The 19,429-nt window shown below is 39.0% G+C and overlaps 3 protein-coding genes across 3 annotated transcripts; all 3 read right to left on the bottom strand.

Annotated features, from left to right (window-relative positions):
- Positions 1–4,410: 4,410 nt before the first annotated feature.
- LOC125009566 (interferon-induced protein with tetratricopeptide repeats 2-like) lies at positions 4,411–6,773 on the bottom strand. Its single transcript, XM_047587629.1, has 2 exons — positions 6,414–6,773; positions 4,411–6,123 (listed from the first exon to the last, which is right to left on the bottom strand). Exons 1-2 carry the CDS (start codon positions 6,419–6,421, stop codon positions 4,851–4,853), a joined length of 1,281 nt encoding a protein of 426 aa, XP_047443585.1. The 5' UTR covers positions 6,422–6,773; the 3' UTR covers positions 4,411–4,850.
- Positions 6,774–13,471: 6,698 nt separating this feature from the next.
- LOC125009221 (interferon-induced protein with tetratricopeptide repeats 1-like) lies at positions 13,472–15,546 on the bottom strand. Its single transcript, XM_047586957.1, has 2 exons — positions 14,985–15,546; positions 13,472–14,780 (listed from the first exon to the last, which is right to left on the bottom strand). The coding sequence occupies exons 1-2, from the start codon at positions 14,990–14,992 to the stop codon at positions 13,472–13,474; spliced, it is 1,317 nt and encodes a 438-aa protein (XP_047442913.1). The 5' UTR covers positions 14,993–15,546.
- Positions 15,547–16,490: 944 nt separating this feature from the next.
- Positions 16,491–18,492, bottom strand: LOC125009220 (interferon-induced protein with tetratricopeptide repeats 2-like). The gene is made up of 2 exons (XM_047586956.1): positions 18,480–18,492; positions 16,491–18,198 (listed from the first exon to the last, which is right to left on the bottom strand). Exons 1-2 carry the CDS (start codon positions 18,490–18,492, stop codon positions 16,724–16,726), a joined length of 1,488 nt encoding a protein of 495 aa, XP_047442912.1. The 3' UTR covers positions 16,491–16,723.
- Positions 18,493–19,429: the final 937 nt, after the last annotated feature.

Below are 19,429 nucleotides of genomic sequence, written 5' to 3'. Positions count from 1 at the left end.
TATGTGAAACTGTCAAATTATCTCTTGTTGTAGTTTCAAAAGTTGCACCACAAATAAACATATTCCTATTTGTTAAATCCTGGGAGCTGCACAGAGTTGTGTTTGTGGTTTGTGTTGTGTTTTTTGGGTGCAGTACAATGGTATTCGATGAATGTTATGAATGAAGTACTCTGTGTTCTGTTCCCTCTAATAGAAACTCGCTGAACAAGTTTGAAGTATCGCCGAGAAGGATCTCAAGAGCATAATATTTATATGCTGCTTGTTTGATTGTGGTACAATGGAATTCCACAAATGTTTCATTAAAAAACAACTATGAATGTTGTACTGCTGAAGGACTGTTTGAGTAAAGAGACTAAAGCATAAATGCAAAGTGCTCGATCCGTACCGAATACTCGTTTCAGCTGAGTATCCGGGATACACAACTGAAACGAGTATACGGTACGGATGGAGCACTTTTACCGAGTACGAGTAATACGAGTCAAACGCCTCAATGGTTATCTGACTGTGTCTGCGTTCTGTGATAGGCGTCTTTTCCGTTAACATTTAGAGTTTGTTTTTACTCCGGTGTCTACTTACTGTAGAATATGTAGGAAGGCAGAATCATGATCTCTCCATCAGTTTGTGGCCCCTGGCATGAAACGTGGTGAAGACCCCTGATTTAAATTGTAAAAGAGAGTTAGAAGAAATATACATCCACCAGTAAATGCACTCTTTCTTAATTTAATTTGATGTATAAGGTGTATAATAATTCATTTTGCCAAAGGACTTACAGGTTGTTTCAAAATTGATGAACCGATTTCAGAAAACTTAAAACAAGAACTTATATTAAACAACAGTGTGTTTGTGTTCAATGCGTCAACCTGTGAAATAACTACGATGATGAAATGAAATTGTGTAGTTCAACTTCCAGATTTAAAAAACACGCTGTTACAAAACTATAGAAAGCAGCTTTGAAAAAAGTAATGATTTTGGAAGATGAAAACTAAATGTTTGTTGTTCTAGAGAAAAAAATATATTAATGGAGATTTGTTTTGTTTTTGAAAATACACAAACAACAACAAAAAACAAACAAACAAAAAACAAGAAACTGGAGGGATGACCACATCCAGTGAACATGGATGTTTTCTAAATGTTATCAGTATAATTAATGTTCTACATGATGACAGAATTATACAGTGCTCATGGATTAGTTGACTGCTTCATAACTTTATTGTTCTGGATCCCTCTTATTGTTCTCCACATGTTGGTTTGATCTGCTGGGCGGCTGATCCCCTTCAGAGTGACTTTAATATTTTTCTTCATTTCTCTGGGTGACAATGAGTTGTTGTTACATTTCCATTTATTTGGAAACAGTAATGCTGACAATCAACGAAGAAAAAGTCAGAGATGATGGGAGGCAGTTAAAGAAAAGAGATTTATTTACAATACTTAAATGAAAAGGTACACAACAGACAAACCTGCCTATCCAACAAATAAGTCAAATAGAGAGAGAGAGAGAGCAACACAACAGAAGCTTTTCAAATGTCCCTCCTTCTCTGATTGGCTGGAGTGTGAGCCAATCCAAAGCTCTTCACACAGGCTGGCAGCCAACCTCCCACCTCTCACCTGCAGGACTACAGCAGAAAGACCAAGAGAGAGACATACACAAATCTATACACATAACAGTTGTCATTGTTATTTGTATGACTAATCATATTCATATTTGTATTAGTGGTATATCTTAATTGTTTTATGTGAAACTGTCAAATTATCTCTTGTTGTAGTTTCAAAAGTTGCACCACAAATAAACATATTCCTATTTGTTAAATCCTGGGAGCTGCACAGAGTTGTGTTTGTGGTTTGTGTTGTGTTTTTTGGGTGCAGTACAATGGTATTCGATGAATGTTATGAATGAAGTACTCTGTGTTCTGTTCCCTCTAATAGAAACTCGCTGAACAAGTTTGAAGTATCGCCGAGAAGGATCTCAAGAGCATAATATTTATATGCTGCTTGTTTGATTGTGGTACAATGGAATTCCACAAATGTTTCATTAAAAAACAACTATGAATGTTGTACTGCTGAAGGACTGTTTGAGTAAAGAGACTAAAGCATAAATGCAAAGTGCTCGATCCGTACCGAATACTCGTTTCAGCTGAGTATCCGGGATACACAACTGAAACGAGTATACGGTACGGATGGAGCACTTTTACCGAGTACGAGTAATACGAGTCAAACGCCTCAATGGTTATCTGACTGTGTCTGCGTTCTGTGATAGGCGTCTTTTCCGTTAACATTTAGAGTTTGTTTTTACTCCGGTGTCTACTTACTGTAGAATATGTAGGAAGGCAGAATCATGATCTCTCCATCAGTTTGTGGCCCCTGGCATGAAACGTGGTGAAGACCCCTGATTTAAATTGTAAAAGAGAGTTAGAAGAAATATACATCCACCAGTAAATGCACTCTTTCTTAATTTAATTTGATGTATAAGGTGTATAATAATTCATTTTGCCAAAGGACTTACAGGTTGTTTCAAAATTGATGAACCGATTTCAGAAAACTTAAAACAAGAACTTATATTAAACAACAGTGTGTTTGTGTTCAATGCGTCAACCTGTGAAATAACTACGATGATGAAATGAAATTGTGTAGTTCAACTTCCAGATTTAAAAAACACGCTGTTACAAAACTATAGAAAGCAGCTTTGAAAAAAGTAATGATTTTGGAAGATGAAAACTAAATGTTTGTTGTTCTAGAGAAAAAAATATATTAATGGAGATTTGTTTTGTTTTTGAAAATACACAAACAACAACAAAAAACAAACAAACAAAAAACAAGAAACTGGAGGGATGACCACATCCAGTGAACATGGATGTTTTCTAAATGTTATCAGTATAATTAATGTTCTACATGATGACAGAATTATACAGTGCTCATGGATTAGTTGACTGCTTCATAACTTTATTGTTCTGGATCCCTCTTATTGTTCTCCACATGTTGGTTTGATCTGCTGGGCGGCTGATCCCCTTCAGAGTGACTTTAATATTTTTCTTCATTTCTCTGGGTGACAATGAGTTGTTGTTACATTTCCATTTATTTGGAAACAGTAATGCTGACAATCAACGAAGAAAAAGTCAGAGATGATGGGAGGCAGTTAAAGAAAAGAGATTTATTTACGATACTTAAATGAAAAGGTACACAACAGACAAACCTGCCTATCCAACAAATAAGTCAAATAGAGAGAGAGAGAGAGCAACACAACAGAAGCTTTTCAAATGTCCCTCCTTCTCTGATTGGCTGGAGTGTGAGCCAATCCACAGCTCTTCACACAGGCTGGCAGCCAACCTCCCACCTCTCACCTGCAGGACTACAGCAGAGAGACCAAGAGAGAGACATACACAAATCTATACACATAACAGTTGTCATTGTTATTTGTATGACTAATCATATTCATATTTGTATTAGTGGTATATCTTAATTGTTTTATGTGAAACTGTCAAATTATCTCTTGTTGTAGTTTCAAAAGTTGCACCACAAATAAACATATTCCTATTTGTTAAATCCTGGGAGCTGCACAGAGTTGTGTTTGTGGTTTGTGTTGTGTTTTTTGGGTGCAGTACAATGGTATTCGATGAATGTTATGAATGAAGTACTCTGTGTTCTGTTCCCTCTAATAGAAACTCGCTGAACAAGTTTGAAGTATCGCCGAGAAGGATCTCAAGAGCATAATATTTATATGCTGCTTGTTTGATTGTGGTACAATGGAATTCCACAAATGTTTCATTAAAAAACAACTATGAATGTTGTACTGCTGAAGGACTGTTTGAGTAAAGAGACTAAAGCATAAATGCAAAGTGCTCGATCCGTACCGAATACTCGTTTCAGCTGAGTATCCGGGATACACAACTGAAACGAGTATACGGTACGGATGGAGCACTTTTACCGAGTACGAGTAATACGAGTCAAACGCCTCAATGGTTATCTGACTGTGTCTGCGTTCTGTGATAGGCGTCTTTTCCGTTAACATTTAGAGTTTGTTTTTACTCCGGTGTGTACTTACTTATCAACCAGTGGAGTTCTGGTAACGTGGGTTCGTTCGGACGTGGTGCAGATTAATGTGACTCGCGTTGCGTCTCTGCCCTTCGGAGATTATTTTTTTTTTAACCGTCGACTGGCTCTGACCAGTTTATTTGACTTCACGCAGAGTGTCTGACACTTACTTGTTGTATTCGTTAAAAAAAAAGGTAGCAGTGGTATAAACATTACAAATGAACCTACACCCCCTCGCTGTAGTCGCTCATCCCTCTTTCCTACTACCTCCACTAACCCCTGACACCTTAATAAAGATGGTAACTGACAAATTTATTTTGAAGGTTTTCTGAAATCTAAGTTTTTAGTGGAAGTCTGATTAAACTGACAGGCTTCAGAAGACGGTTTTATTATTGTTATTTTTTATTTTTATTATTTAACAATGTTTCAAGGTTTTCTTCTACTTTTTTTATTTTGACGTTTTCATGTAAAACGAAAAACACAAAGGAGCATAAGAAATATAAAAAGACTAAACACAAGACCAATGTTAAAGAAAGTGAAGGTTACTCATAGACTTTGATCAATAAGAAAATATGATGACATGAAGCAACATTAACATATAATCAGTAAATAAGTTTTAAACTGCATCAGGCTTTGATAACAGGATCATTGTTCAGGAGAGAATTTAAGTGTTTAACATCATTTACATCATTTCCCCTAAAAGTTACATTTTAATCAACTTCGACACTTCAATAAAAGGATCATATTAAACTTATTCCTCAGGCTGTGAAAATCAACATCTTCCTGATTTATCCCCAGTGTTGTTCCATCTTTATCATCAGCTCTCAGCGCTGCAGGTTGGCCAGAAACTCCTCTATTTCTCTTCCGTATTTGTTTTTTTTAATCTTTTCCAGCTTCTCGATGCTGTCCTCCCGATAGAAGGATTGTTGTGGTATCTCTGCTGCCATCATGTGGTATTTTATCGACTCTTGTTCCTTCTTTAGGCTGAAATACAAAAACTTTGCGTAGCCGTTGTAAACCATCTGTTTCTCTTTGTCTTCCAGGTCCCTTTTTAGCAGATCTTTGAATATCTGGTTCCCTTCATCTTGGCGTTTTGACTCTGCATATAAGTTTGCAAGAGTTATTTGCATTTTTAGTGAAGAATCAGGATAGAGAGAAATGACTTCCTCTGAGAGGCTGATGGCTCTGTTGATCATGCTGGGCTCCAGAGGACTGTCGCTTTGAGATAAGATCTTCTCTTTGTAGCAGATTGCAGCATGCTTCTTGAGGTGACGCTCATCTGGATGTCTTTTCAGAGCCTCCTCTGCCAAAATAATAGCTTCATCTTTGTGTAAAAATGTTTTGTACAGCGTCATTAATGGTGTGAAACCACTGTAGCTACTAACTGGTCTACTTAAAATCCTTTTGGCCAACTCATGCGCTTCTTCTTTAACGTTTGTTCCTCTCTGAGCACATGCCTCAAGATAAAGAGCAGCAAGGTACAAGTTCTCTGGATCACGTTCTTTGGCTTTTTTCATTTCAGACCTCAGCTCATTGCCACGGCGTTTATAGACACTTACTAGTGCTAACATGCAGCTGGTCTGCCACTCCACCCTGTCTGGCTGCATCCTGATGGCTCTCTGGAAGTATTCTGCAGCCAGATGCTTTTTGTCTTCACAGAATGTCATCAAGGTCCAGGCCTTTTCAGCGTAGATCTCTGGATGCAGCTGGTCCTCAGATGGAGATGGGTACTCCTTCATCAGGGCGTGGACCTTTGACAGGTAACGCTCACTCTCTGCTTGTTCTCCCAGGTGGTGATGCATCCAAGCCAGGTTCCCGTAGTTCACCAGCAACCAGGGACCATCTGAGACTGTGTTCATCATCTGGTGGAAGGCCTCAGTGGCCCTGCTGAAGAAGCTCTTGGCCTCTTCAATGAAGCCCAGCTGATAGTGGATGAACCCCTGCAGGTTGTAAATGTGACCCAGCCAGCTGTTTCCTTCATTGGTGCCAATGTCCTTTAGTTTGTCTCTGAAACGGAAAAGTTTGGACCTGCTGAAATTCAGATCCCAGGTAAAGTGGCTCTGGAGGGCCTCCAACGTTGGCTGACTCTGAGCAGCACTGATGAAAATGATAAAATGACAAATAAAAAATGAAATATTAAATCATAACAGTAGAAGGAAGGAAGGGACAAAGGTAAAAAAAAAGTATAATCTGTAGGAGAGAAATGATGATGAATGATGACGAAAATAGACAAAAATTGAAAAACAGTAAAGTGGAGAAACAGTGTTAGAACCTAAAAGGATTGGTCAAAGACAAGAAAGAAAAGAAAGAAAGAAAGAAAGAAAGAAAGAAAGAAAGAAAGAAAGAAAGAAAGAAAGAAAGAAAGAAAACAGGAATCAGCTGCTCACCTCATCATGTAGTTCTCTGGACTCTTTGAATCCAACTCTCTTCATCCTTTTTATATTCTGAGTTTTTTGGGTGCAGTACAATGGTATTCGATGAATGTTATGAATGAAGTACTCTGTGTTCTGTTCCCTCTAATAGAAACTCGCTGAACAAGTTTGAAGTATCGCCGAGAAGGATCTCAAGAGCATAATATTTATATGCTGCTTGTTTGATTGTGGTACAATGGAATTCCACAAATGTTTCATTAAAAAACAACTATGAATGTTGTACTGCTGAAGGACTGTTTGAGTAAAGAGACTAAAGCATAAATGCAAAGTGCTCGATCCGTACCGAATACTCGTTTCAGCTGAGTATCCGGGATACACAACTGAAACGAGTATACGGTACGGATGGAGCACTATTACCGAGTACGAGTAATACGAGTCAAACGCCTCAATGGTTATCTGACTGTGTCTGCGTTCTGTGATAGGCGTCTTTTCCGTTAACATTTAGAGTTTGTTTTTACTCCGGTGTGTACTTACTGTAGAATATGTAGGAAGGCAGAATCATGATCTCTCCATCAGTTTGTGGCCCCTGGCATGAAACGTGGTGAAGACCCCTGATTTAAATTGTAAAAGAGAGTTAGAAGAAATATACATCCACCAGTAAATGCACTCTTTCTTAATTTAATTTGATGTATAAGGTTTATAATAATTCATTTTGCCAAAGGACTTACAGGTTGTTTCAAAATTGATGAACCGATTTCAGAAAACTTAAAACAAGAACTTATATTAAACAACAGTGTGTTTGTGTTCAATGCGTCAACCTGTGAAATAACTACGATGATGAAATGAAATTGTGTAGTTCAACTTCCAGATTTAAAAAACACGCTGTTACAAAACTATAGAAAGCAGCTTTGAAAAAAGTAATGATTTTGGAAGATGAAAACTAAATGTTTGTTGTTCTAGAGAAAAAAATATATTAATGGAGATTTGTTTTGTTTTTGAAAATACACAAACAACAACAAAAAACAAACAAACAAAAAACAAGAAACTGGAGGGATGACCACATCCAGTGAACATGGATGTTTTCTAAATGTTATCAGTGTAATTAATGTTCTACATGATGACAGAATTATACAGTGCTCATGGATTAGTTGACTGCTTCATAACTTTATTGTTCTGGATCCCTCTTATTGTTCTCCACATGTTGGTTTGATCTGCTGGGCGGCTGATCCCCTTCAGAGTGACTTTAATATTTTTCTTCATTTCTCTGGGTGACAATGAGTTGTTGTTACATTTCCATTTATTTGGAAACAGTAATGCTGACAATCAACGAAGAAAAAGTCAGAGATGATGGGAGGCAGTTAAAGAAAAGAGATTTATTTACAATACTTAAATGAAAAGGTACACAACAGACAAACCTGCCTATCCAACAAATAAGTCAAATAGAGAGAGAGAGAGAGCAACACAACAGAAGCTTTTCAAATGTCCCTCCTTCTCTGATTGGCTGGAGTGTGAGCCAATCCAAAGCTCTTCACACAGGCTGGCAGCCAACCTCCCACCTCTCACCTGCAGGACTACAGCAGAAAGACCAAGAGAGAGACATACACAAATCTATACACATAACAGTTGTCATTGTTATTTGTATGACTAATCATATTCATATTTGTATTAGTGGTATATCTTAATTGTTTTATGTGAAACTGTCAAATTATATCTTGTTGTAGTTTCAAAAGTTGCACCACAAATAAACATATTCCTATTTGTTAAATCCTGGGAGCTGCACAGAGTTGTGTTTGTGGTTTGTGTTGTGTTTTTTGGGTGCAGTACAATGGTATTCGATGAATGTTATGAATGAAGTACTCTGTGTTCTGTTCCCTCTAATAGAAACTCGCTGAACAAGTTTGAAGTATCGCCGAGAAGGATCTCAAGAGCATAATATTTATATGCTGCTTGTTTGATTGTGGTACAATGGAATTCCACAAATGTTTTATTAAAAGGTAACTATGAATGTTATACTGCTGAAGGACTGTTTGAGTAAAGAGACTAAAGCATAAATGCAAAGTGCTCGATCCGTACCGAATACTCGTTTCAGCTGAGTATCCGGGATACACAACTGAAACGAGTATCCGGTACGGATGGAGCACTTTTACCGAGTACGAGTAATACGAGTCAAACGCCTCAATGGTTATCTGACTGTGTCTGCGTTCTGTGATAGGCGTCTTTTCCGTTAACATTTAGAGTTTGTTTTTACTCCGGTGTGTACTTACTTATCAACCAGTGGAGTTCTGGTAACGTGGGTTCGTTCGGACGTGGTGCAGATTAATGTGACTCGCGTTGCGTCTCTGCCCTTCGGAGATTATTTTTTTTTTAACCGTCGACTGGCTCTGACCAGTTTATTTGACTTCACGCAGAGTGTCTGACACTTACTTGTTGTATTCGTTAAAAAAATAAAGGTAGCAGTGGTATAAACATTACAAATGAACCTACACCCCCTCGCTGTAGTCGCTCATCCCTCTTTCCTACTACCTCCACTAACCCCTGACACCTTAATAAAGATGGTAACTGACAAATTTATTTTGAAGGTTTTCTGAAATCTAAGTTTTTAGTGGAAGTCTGATTAAACTGACAGGTTTCAGAAGACGGTTTTATTATTGTTATTTTTTATTTTTATTATTTAACAATGTTTCAAGGTTTTCTTCTACTTTTTTTATTTTGACGTTTTCATGTAAAACGAAAAACACAAAGGAGCATAAGAAATATAAAAAGACTAAACACAAGACCAATGTTAAAGAAAGTGAAGGTTACTCATAGACTTTGATCAATAAGAAAATATGATGACATGAAGCAACATTAACATATAACCAGTAAATAAGTTTGAAACTGCATCAGGCTTTGATAACAGGATCATTGTTCAGGAGAGAATTGAAGAAGTGTTTAACATCATTTACATCATTTTCTCTAAAAGTTACATTTTAATCAACTTTAATAATCCTCAGGCTGTGAAAATCAACATCTTCCTGATTTATCCCCAGTGTTGGGATAAATCAGGAAGATGATTTAACCCAACCTTCCTATTATCTCTAAAGTTTTGGAAAGGGTTGTTGTCAATCAGTTGCTTGATCATTTAAACAGGAATGGTTTGTTTGAAGAGTTTCAGTCAGGTTTTAGAGCTCATCATAGCACAGAAACAGCCCTGGTTAAAGTTACCAATGATCTCCTCTTTACTTCAGGTAATGGACTTGTCTCTATACTTGTCCTGCTAGATCTCAGGGCTGCATTTGTCAGACAGATTCCAGTTTGTCCATGTAAACAACAACTCTTCTATATATACCAAAGTAAGCAATGGAGTTCCTCAGAGTTCTGTGCTAGGACCAATATTATTCACATTATACATGCTTCCCTTAGGCAATATTATTAGAAAGCACGGCATAAACTTCCATTGCTACGCAGATGATACCCAGCTATATTTATCCATGAAACCAGATGAAACTAATCCGCTGGTTAAACTCCAAGCGCCTTAAAGACATAAAGGCTTGGATGACCTGTAATTTTCTACTTTTAAACTCAGACAAAACTGAAGTTATTGTATTTGGCTCTAAACATGTCAGAGATTCATTATCTAATCACCTGCTTTTGTTGGATGGCATTACCTTGGCCTCCAGTACTACTGTGAAAAACCTTGGTGTTATATTTGACCAGGATACGTCCTTTAATTCTCACATAAAGCAGGTGACCAGGACTGCTTTCTGTCACCTTTGTAATATCATCAACATTAGGAACATCCTTTCTCAGAGTGATGCGGAAAAACTAGTTCATGTATTTGTGTCTTCCAGGCTGGATTATTGTAACTCGTTACTGTCTGGCTGTCCAAGTAGCTCTTTAAAAAGCCTCCAATTGATTCAAAACGCTGCAGCAAGAGCACTGATAGGAATTAGCAAGAGAGATCATATTACTCCAGTATTAGCTTCTCTTCATTGGCTCCCTTTTATTTAAAATCCTCCTCCTCACATACAAGGCCCTGAAAGGCCTAGCTCCATCATATATGAAAGACCTCATAGTACCATACTGTCCCAACAGATCACGACGATCTCTAAGTGCAGGTCTGCTTGTGGTTCCTAGAGGTTCTAAAAGTAGAATGGGAGGTAGAACCTTCAGCTATCAGGCTCCTCTCCTGTGGAACCAGCTCCCAGTTTGGGTTCTGGAGGCAGACACAGTCTCTACGTTTAAGGTCAGGACTAAGACTTTCCTTTTTGAAAAAGCTTATAGCTAGAGCTGGACTTAACCATCCCTTAGTTATGCTGCTATAGGCCTAGGATGCAGGGGGACGATGCACTGAGGACATGTCCTCTCCTCTCTCTTCTCTGGCTCCTGTCCTCTAATATCTTATCATTTTATTTTCTATCTCTTATAATTTACTAACCATTGTGTCTTACTCTCTCCCCTCCGCTCCCCTCCCCCTCCATCATCTTGTGAGGGTCTCTGGTCTGGAGTGCTGAATATCTGACCTGTGGAGTTCTAAGCTACATCTGCTGCCGTGGCCTCATCAACCAGCCCAGTCTTCATGGTCTGGAGTCTGTGTATCAGACCTGTGGAGCTCCATAAACTGCATCTGCCCCAGTCATCATGGCCTCCTCCAGTTGTCCACTCCTACCAAGATGAACAATTCACCAACCTGCCCAAGATTCCTGTCATACTCACAAACTGTCACAGATCATCAGCTATGTGTTATATTACTAGACCATACATGTTTCCTTTAGCTTGATGTTTGTATCTATGGCAGAAGTTTGTTTATCTGTTTCTCCTGTTCTTCTTTTCTCTCTATCTTCTCTGTTTCTACCCAGCTGGCCTTCGGCAGATGGGTTCCTCCATATGAGCTGGGTTCTGCTCAAGGTTTCTTCCTGTTAAAAGGGAGTTTTTCCTTGCCACCGTCGCCCTCAGGCTTGCTCTGGAGGTTTCATGTTGGTTTTTGTGAAGCGTCTTGAGACAATTTGTATTATTATCGGCGCTATATAAATAAAACTGAATTGAATTGAATTGAATTGATTCATCTTTATCATCAGCTCTCAGTGCTGCAGGTTGGCCAGAAACTCCTCTATTTCTCTTCGGTTACGGTTTCTGTCTCTGATCTTCTCCAGGTTCCTGATGCTGTCCTTCCTGAAGGAGGATTCTTGTGGTATCTTTGCTGCCATCATGTGGTATTTTATCAACTCTTGTTCCTTCTTTAGCCTGAAATATAAAAACTTTGCGTAGCCGTTGTAAAACATCTGTTTCTCTTCATCGTCCAGGTCCCTTTCTAGCAGATCTTTGAATATCTGGTCCCCTTCATCTTGGCGTTTTGACTCTGCATATAAGTTTGCAAGATTTATTTCCATTTTGAGTGAAGAATGAGAATGACTTCCTCATAGAGACTAATGGCTCTGTTGACCAAGCTGGGCTCCAGAGGAAACTTCTATGGAGATAAGATCTTCTCTTTGTAGCAGACCAAGCAGCAATGGGGCAACGCTCGGTTTGACCTTCGAGGCTGAATTACATATTGATGCTCTGGTGAAAACAGAATTACTCATTTGACTACTCTGATAAAGACCTTCACAAAATTCTGCTGACACACAACCTCAGACATGACAGGTGAATTTGTCTTTTGCTTTGGACGAAAATAAATCAACATCATATCAGGCCACTATTTAGTTTAGAACAAATGAAATCGCTCCATGAACAAAGTGCAGCATGAGAACTCACGAAATGACTGAAAGCACTGGTCCCGTTCACCCACACACTCTATCAGTTTGAAAGTTTTAGATTGTTACTTTGTCTCTGTGCATGGGTTGTAATATTAAGGGAAAGGAACACAAGTGTGAACACATCAAGAGTCATACAGCTTAGGATCACTCATGGCTCATGAAGCTTTGAAAAATTTGGTAGTATGCTGGTAAAGAGGCAACGTGCCAAAGGTTTATAAGGTACACCTACCGAGCCACACCAAACCACAGCAACCTGTCGCCCTGAACTTCAATTCAGGAACCAGTGGCTGTGGAGATATAGAGATGTCGGTGTTTTGACTTTTTAGTATTTCTATTTATTTCCAGGACCGGAGAGAATGGGTCTGAAAAGGTCTTACAGGACACACTGGAGCCTCGTACGACTGTTAGCGTGAGTCAGTGGAACTTTTTATGTAGGTGAAAGACCACTGTCTTTGTTTTAGTGGTTTTTTAGATTTAACCACATGTTCCATACACCCTTCCCACAAACACATTGTTGTACTTGATGTGTTTCGTTGTCTTTGTGTTATCTATGTTTATAGCACTGGTTTCACAATTGTTGGGAACTTGGTGTTGAACATCTGCTAACCCCTTGTGTTTTACCCCATTACTTCAAGCACAGAGTTGCTCCCACAGTGTGTTAGCTGAATTTTCCCTTCATGTGTTATTATGTCCTCTGCATGTCTATATGAGGGTAATAAAACACAATTGCTGATAAACTGATGCAGCTGTATGTCATAAAATAATAATAAGATTATATGAACAAGGAGCAATAATAAAAAGTCTGCAAAGATTGATGAGAGCAAAGCACATATGAACCAGGACACTAATAGAAAAGCTCTGTTAAAGTATTCTGAGCTACTTTGTCCTTCTTTCATTACATGGTTGTAAACTCAGCACTCATTTGCAAACAGAAATCAGACCCGACAGTATTGGAGCATTGAACAGCTTCTGTTTATTTTAGTTTATTTTTTAATTGACATTTTACAATCAGGACATTATGAGATGACATTTATCTAAATAAAAAAACAAACACTTTCTTCAGTTATACAACCTGTAATAAAAGGTGGAGACGTTGCCTTTGAGGTGGTAACACGAAGTGCAGTGGTTTGTATTTGTCACATTGTTACATCATTCAGCTACATATAAACTGCTTTGTTTCACAACTAAAATGTGCAGATATTAAAAATTAAATTAAATGCTAACTGCATTCAAAAATCAAGTGATTACAGAGAGATTTTACAGATTTTTTTCTCAGCCCATGTAGACCAACATCTTCCTGATTTATCCCCAGTGTTGTTCCATCTTTATTGTCATCTCTCAGTGCTGCAGGTTGGCCAGAAAATCCTTTATTTCTCCACACATCTTGCTGTTGTTTCTATTTTTGATCTTCTCCAGATTTTTGATGCTGTCTCTCCGACAGAAGGATTCCTGTAGTATCTCTGCTGCTTTCATGTGATATTCCATCGACCTGCGACTTTCATTTCGACAGAAATGCAGAAATTTGGCGTAGTGGTTAAAAACCATCTGTTTCTCTTTTGGATCCAGATCACTTTCCAGCAGTTCACCATATATTTGATCAGCTGCAGCTTGGTTGGTGTTTGTTTCTGCATAGACGTTGGCAAGAGATATTTTTCTTTTGAGTGAAGAATGAGGATAGAGAGAAATTACTTCCTTGCAGAGGCTGATGGCTCTGTTGATCATGCTGGGCTGCAGAGGATTTCCCCTTTGAGAAAAGATCTTCCTTTTGTAGCAGATTGCAGCACATCTCGTGAGGTAACGCTCATCTGGATGTCTTTTCAGAGCCTCGTCTGCCAAATCAATAGCTTCATCCATAGATACATGGATTCTGTAGAGCCGCAGTAATGGTTTTAAACCACTGTAGCTGCTAACTGGTTTACCTAAAACCTTTCTGCCCAACTCACGTGCTTCTTCTTCAATTTCTGTTCCTCTCTCAGCACATTCCTCAAGGTAAAGAGCAGCAAGGTACAAGTTCTCTGGATCACGTTCTTTGGCTTTTTCCATTTCCACCAAGATGTCAGCTCCCAGCTTGTTGCCACTGTGCTTACAGGCATTTACTGATGCTATCACTCGGCTGGTCTGCCACTCCACCCTGTCCGGCTGCATCCTGATGGCTCTCTGGAAGTAATCTGCAGCCAGCTTCTTTTCATCTGGAGAGAACTTCATCAGGATCCAGGCCTTTTCAGCGTAGATCTCTGGATGCAGCTCGTCCTCAGATGGAGATGGGTACTCCTTCATCAGGGCGTGGACCTTTGACAGGTAACGCTCACTCTCTGCTTGTTCTCCCAGATGGTGATGCATCCAAGCCAGGTTCCCGTAGTTCACCAGCAACCAGGGACCATCTGAGACTGTGTTCATCATCTGGTGGAAGGCCTCAGTGGCCCTGCTGAAGAAGCTCTTGGCCTCTTTGATGAAGCCCAGCTGATAGTGGATGAATCCCTGCAGGTTGTAAATGTGACCCAGCCAGCTGTTTCCTTCATTGGTGCCAATGTCCTGTAGTGCATCTCTGAGCTTAAATAGTTTGGACCTGCTGGAGTCCAGATCCCAGGTGAAGTGGCTTTGAAGGGCCTCCAGCTTGGACTCCAGCGTAAGCTGACTCTGAGCAGCACTGATAGAGAATAAAATGACAAATATTACAGTGTGGCAAACAAGATCACAGAAAGAAAGAAAGAAAGAAAGAGAAAGAAAGAAAGAAAGAAAGAAAGAAAGAAAGAAAGAAAGAAAGGAAGTAAAGCCAATGAGGAGAAAACTGAGGAAAGACGAGTAAAGGAGAGAAAAGCAAAAGTAAATAGCATCAGAATCAGCTGCTCACCTCATCATGTAGCTCTTGTCTGGACTCTTTGAATCCAGAATCTCATTTCATCCTGTTTATATGCTGCTTAGTTGGGTGTGGTGCAATAATAATCCATTAATGTTCTACTAAAAGGTATCAATAAATGATGTAACTTTGAGCACACGGTGCATTTTCTGTTTATTGTAATAGAAACTCACTGGACACACGATCTGACGCTACATGTATCCTAGCAAAGCTTTGCATTGGAAAGACAGACTAATGATCTATCAGTGCTTGGAGGTCCTGGGAAACTTTCCATCCCCATCACCGCTGGGTGGTTTTAATGTTATGGCTGACTGATGAATGTTGATGAGTCTGCAGCAATTATTTATCAAACTAAAGAGTCACAGCCCAGTGTCATTATGGAGGTTACCTCATTAAATCCCATTCAAACAGGAACAGGCTTTGACAAAATAAGTCCACACCAGTTCACACACCACACATTCATGACCTCTAGGAAGAAAGAGAAGTCTGGCCTGATACAAAAACTGTCTTTAGTTTATTACAGTTTATTACAGTTTATCACATACTGTATAGCTAAGGTCCCTCCTAACCCTTGTTTAATCAATTTCTACCTCAGTAGCTGCAGTTTGAGAAAAAAAGCAGATAAGGTCACAGATTACAGAGGCACGAAGTCCTCACAGGGAGGATGTTCAACTTCTAAGCTGATAGGAGTTAATTAATGGTGACTAGTGAGTTCAGACTTGGTCGACTTTCATTTCCTTGCAACAGAAACATACAACTTGGGTTTCGTCTTTTTAAACTTACGGAGCATAACAACGAAGAGCTGAGGCCACTTTTATTCAGTTTAGTTTCTGACCTTTTATTTCTGAGCTTAGTGCACATGTTGTGTTACTCTGGAAACCAGTGGACAGACTGTGTGATTGTCATTCTGGTTACTTGGGGATCAGTCTCCTTTCTGCTTATTGACTGATGCATCAGGGTGGCCTTTGTCCAGAACTCACCTCAGCAGCAAGTTTTTACTGATGGAAATAAAGTTAAGACTGATAAGCAAAGCAAATAAAAACACTGAGTTTAATAGACTGATGTGTGGAAATGAGTTGTGATTATTATTTGTGAAACTAATCATATTCACATTATTATCATTTCTTTATTTTTTATGTCAAACTGTTAAATTATCTCTTGTTTATTTTTTTTGCACCACAAATAAACATATCACTGTTTGTTAAATCCTGGGAGCTGCACAGAGAGTTGTGTTTGGTCAAGAGTTTATCACAGAAGCAGAAAAAAATGAACACTTAACTGGATTTTCTTATGGTTTTATCATTATTATTTTTTATTTTTATCATTTAACAACGTTTTAAGGTTTTCTTTTACTTTTTTTAATTTTGACAATTTCATGTAAAATGAAAAAACACAAATGAGAATAAGAAAATTGAAGGATTAAACACAAGACTAATGTTAAAGAAACTGAAGGTTACTCATAGACTGATCAATAAGAAAATATGAAAACATGAAGCAACATTAACATATAATCAGTAAATAAGTTTTAAACTGCATCAGGCTTTGATAACAGGATCATTGTTCAGGAGAGAATTTAAGTGTTTAACATCATTTACATCATTTCCCCTAAAAGTTACATTTTAATCAACTTCAACACTTTAATAAAATGATCACATTAAACTTATTCCTCAGGCTGTGAAAATCAACATCTTCTTGATTTATCCCCAGTGTTGTTCCATCTTTATCATCAGCTCTCAGTGCTGCAGGTTGGCCAGACACTCCTCTATTTCTCTTCGGTTACGGTTTCTGTCTCTGATCTTCTCCAGGTTCCTGATGCTGTCCTTCCTGAAGGAGGATTCTTGTGGTATCTCTGCTGCCATCATGTGGTATTTTATCGACTCTTGTTCCTTCTTTAGGCTGAAATATGAAAACTTTGCATAGCCGTTGTAAATCATCTGTTTCTCTTTGTCTTCCAGGTCCCTTTTTAGCAGATCTTTGAATTTCTGGTCCCCTTCATCTTGGCGTTTGGCTTTTGCATATAAGTTTGCAAGAGTTATTACCATTTTGAGTGAAGAATCAGGATAGAGAGAAATGACATCCTCACAGAGACTAATGGCTCTGTTGATCATGCTGAGTTTCAGAAGAAACTTCTCTGGAGATAAGATCTTCTCTCTGTAGCAGACTGCAGCACATCTCTTGAAGTAACGCTCATCTGGATGTCTCTTCAGAGCCTCCTCTACAAAATTAATAGCTTCATCCATAGAAATGCATCTGTACAGCCTCAGTAATGGTGTGAACCCGTTGTAGCTGCTAACTGGTCTACTTAAAATCCTTTCGGCCAACTCATGCGCTTGTTCTTTAACGTTTGTTCCTCTCTCAGCACATGCCTCAAGGTAAAGAGCAACAAGGTACAAGTTCTCTGGATCACGTTCTTTGGCTTTTTTCATTTCTTCCAAGATGTCAACCCCCGACTCATTTCTAGGGTGTTTACAGACACTTACTAATGCTAACACTCGGCTGGTCTGCCACTCCACCCTGTCTGGCTGCATCCTGATGGCTCTCTGGAAGTAATCTGCAGCCAGCTGCTTTTTGTCTTCACAGAACGTCATCAAGGTCCAGGCCTTTTCAGCGTAGATCTCTGGATGCAGCTCGTCCTCAGATGGAGATGGGTACTCCTTCATCAGGGCGTGGACCTTTGACAGGTAACGCTCACTCTCTGCTTGTTCTCCCAGGTGGTGATGCATCCAAGCCAGGTTCCCGTAGTTTACCACCAACCAGGGACCATCTGAGTCTGTGTTCATCATCTGGTGGAAGGCCTCAGTGGCCCTGCTGAAGAAGCTCTTGGCCTCGTCAATGAAGCCCAGCTGATAGTGGATGAACCCCTGCAGGTTGTAAATGTGACCCAGCCAGCTGTTTCCTTCATTGGTGCCAATGTCCTTTAGTACATCTCTGAGCTTAAATAGTTTGGACCTGCTGGAGTTCAGATCCCAGGTGAAGTGGCTCTGAAGGGCCTCCAGCTTGGACTCCTGCGTTGGCTGACTCTGAGCAGCACTGATAGAGAATAAAATGACAAATATTACAGTGTGGCAAACAAGATCACAGAAAGAAAGAAAGAAAGAAAGAAAGAAAGAAAGAAAGAAAGAAAGAAAGGAATTAAAGCCAATGAGGAGAAAACTGAGGAAAGACGAGTAAAGGAGAGAAAAGCAAAAGTAAATAGCATCAGAATCAGCTGCTCACCTCATCATGTAGCTCTTGTCTGGACTCTTTGAATCCAGAATCTCATTTCATCCTGTTTATATGCTGCTTAGTTGGGTGTGGTACAATAATAATCCATTAATGTTCTACTAAAAGGTATCTATAAATGATGTAACTTTGAGCACACGGTGCATTTTCTGTTTATTGTAATAGAAACTCACTGGACACACGATCTGACGCTACATGTATCCTAGCAAAGCTTTGCATTGGAAAGACAGACTAATGATCTATCAGTGCTTGGAGGTCCTGGGAAACTTTCCATCCCCATCACCGCTGGGTGATTTTAATGTTATGGCTGACTGATGAATGTTGACGAGTCTACAGCAATTATTTATCAAACTAAAGAGTCACAGCCCAGTGTCATTATGGAGGTGACCTCATTAAATCCCATTCAAACAGGAACAGGCTTTGACAAAATAAGTCCACACCAGTTCACACACCACACATTCATGACCTCTAGGAAGAAAGAGAAGTCTGGCCTGATACAAAAACTGTCTTTAGTTTATTACAGTTTATTACAGTTTATCACATACTGTATAGCTAAGGTCCCTCCTAATCCTTTTTTAATCAATTTGACGTCAGTAGCTCCAGTTTGAGAAAAGAAAGCAGATAAGGTAACAGATTACAGAGGCACGAAGTCCTCACAGGGAGGATGTTCAACTTCTAAGCTGATACGAGTTAATTAATGGTGACTAGTGAGTTCAGACTTGGTCGACTTCCATTTCCTTTCAACAGAAACACGCCACTTGGGTTTCGTCTTTTTAAACTTATGGAGCATAACAACGAAGAGCTGAGGCCACTTTTATTCAGTTTAGTTTCTGACCTTTTATTTCTGAGCTTAGTTCTCATGTTGTGTTACTGTGGAAACCAGTGGACAGACTGTGTGATTGTCATTCGGGTTACTTGAGGATCAATCTCCTTTCTGCTTATTGACTGATGCATCAGGGTGGCCTTTGTCCAGAACTCATCTCAGCAGCATGTTTTTACTGATGGAAATAAAGTTAAGACTGATAAGCAAAGCAAATAAAAGCACTGAGTTTAATAGACTGATGTTTGGAAATGAGTTGTGATTATTATTTGTGAAACTAATCATATTCACATTATTATCATTTCTTTATTTTTTATGTCAAACTGTTAAATTATCTCTTGTTTATTTTTTTGCACCACAAATAAACATATCACTGTTTGTTAAATCCTGGGAGCTG

This window comes from Mugil cephalus, chromosome 6 (genome assembly GCF_022458985.1).
Source record: "Mugil cephalus isolate CIBA_MC_2020 chromosome 6, CIBA_Mcephalus_1.1, whole genome shotgun sequence".
NCBI lineage: Eukaryota > Metazoa > Chordata > Actinopteri > Mugiliformes > Mugilidae > Mugil > Mugil cephalus.
The sequence above is the reverse complement of the archived record's forward strand: the minus strand, read 5'-3'. Positions and strand labels throughout refer to the sequence as shown.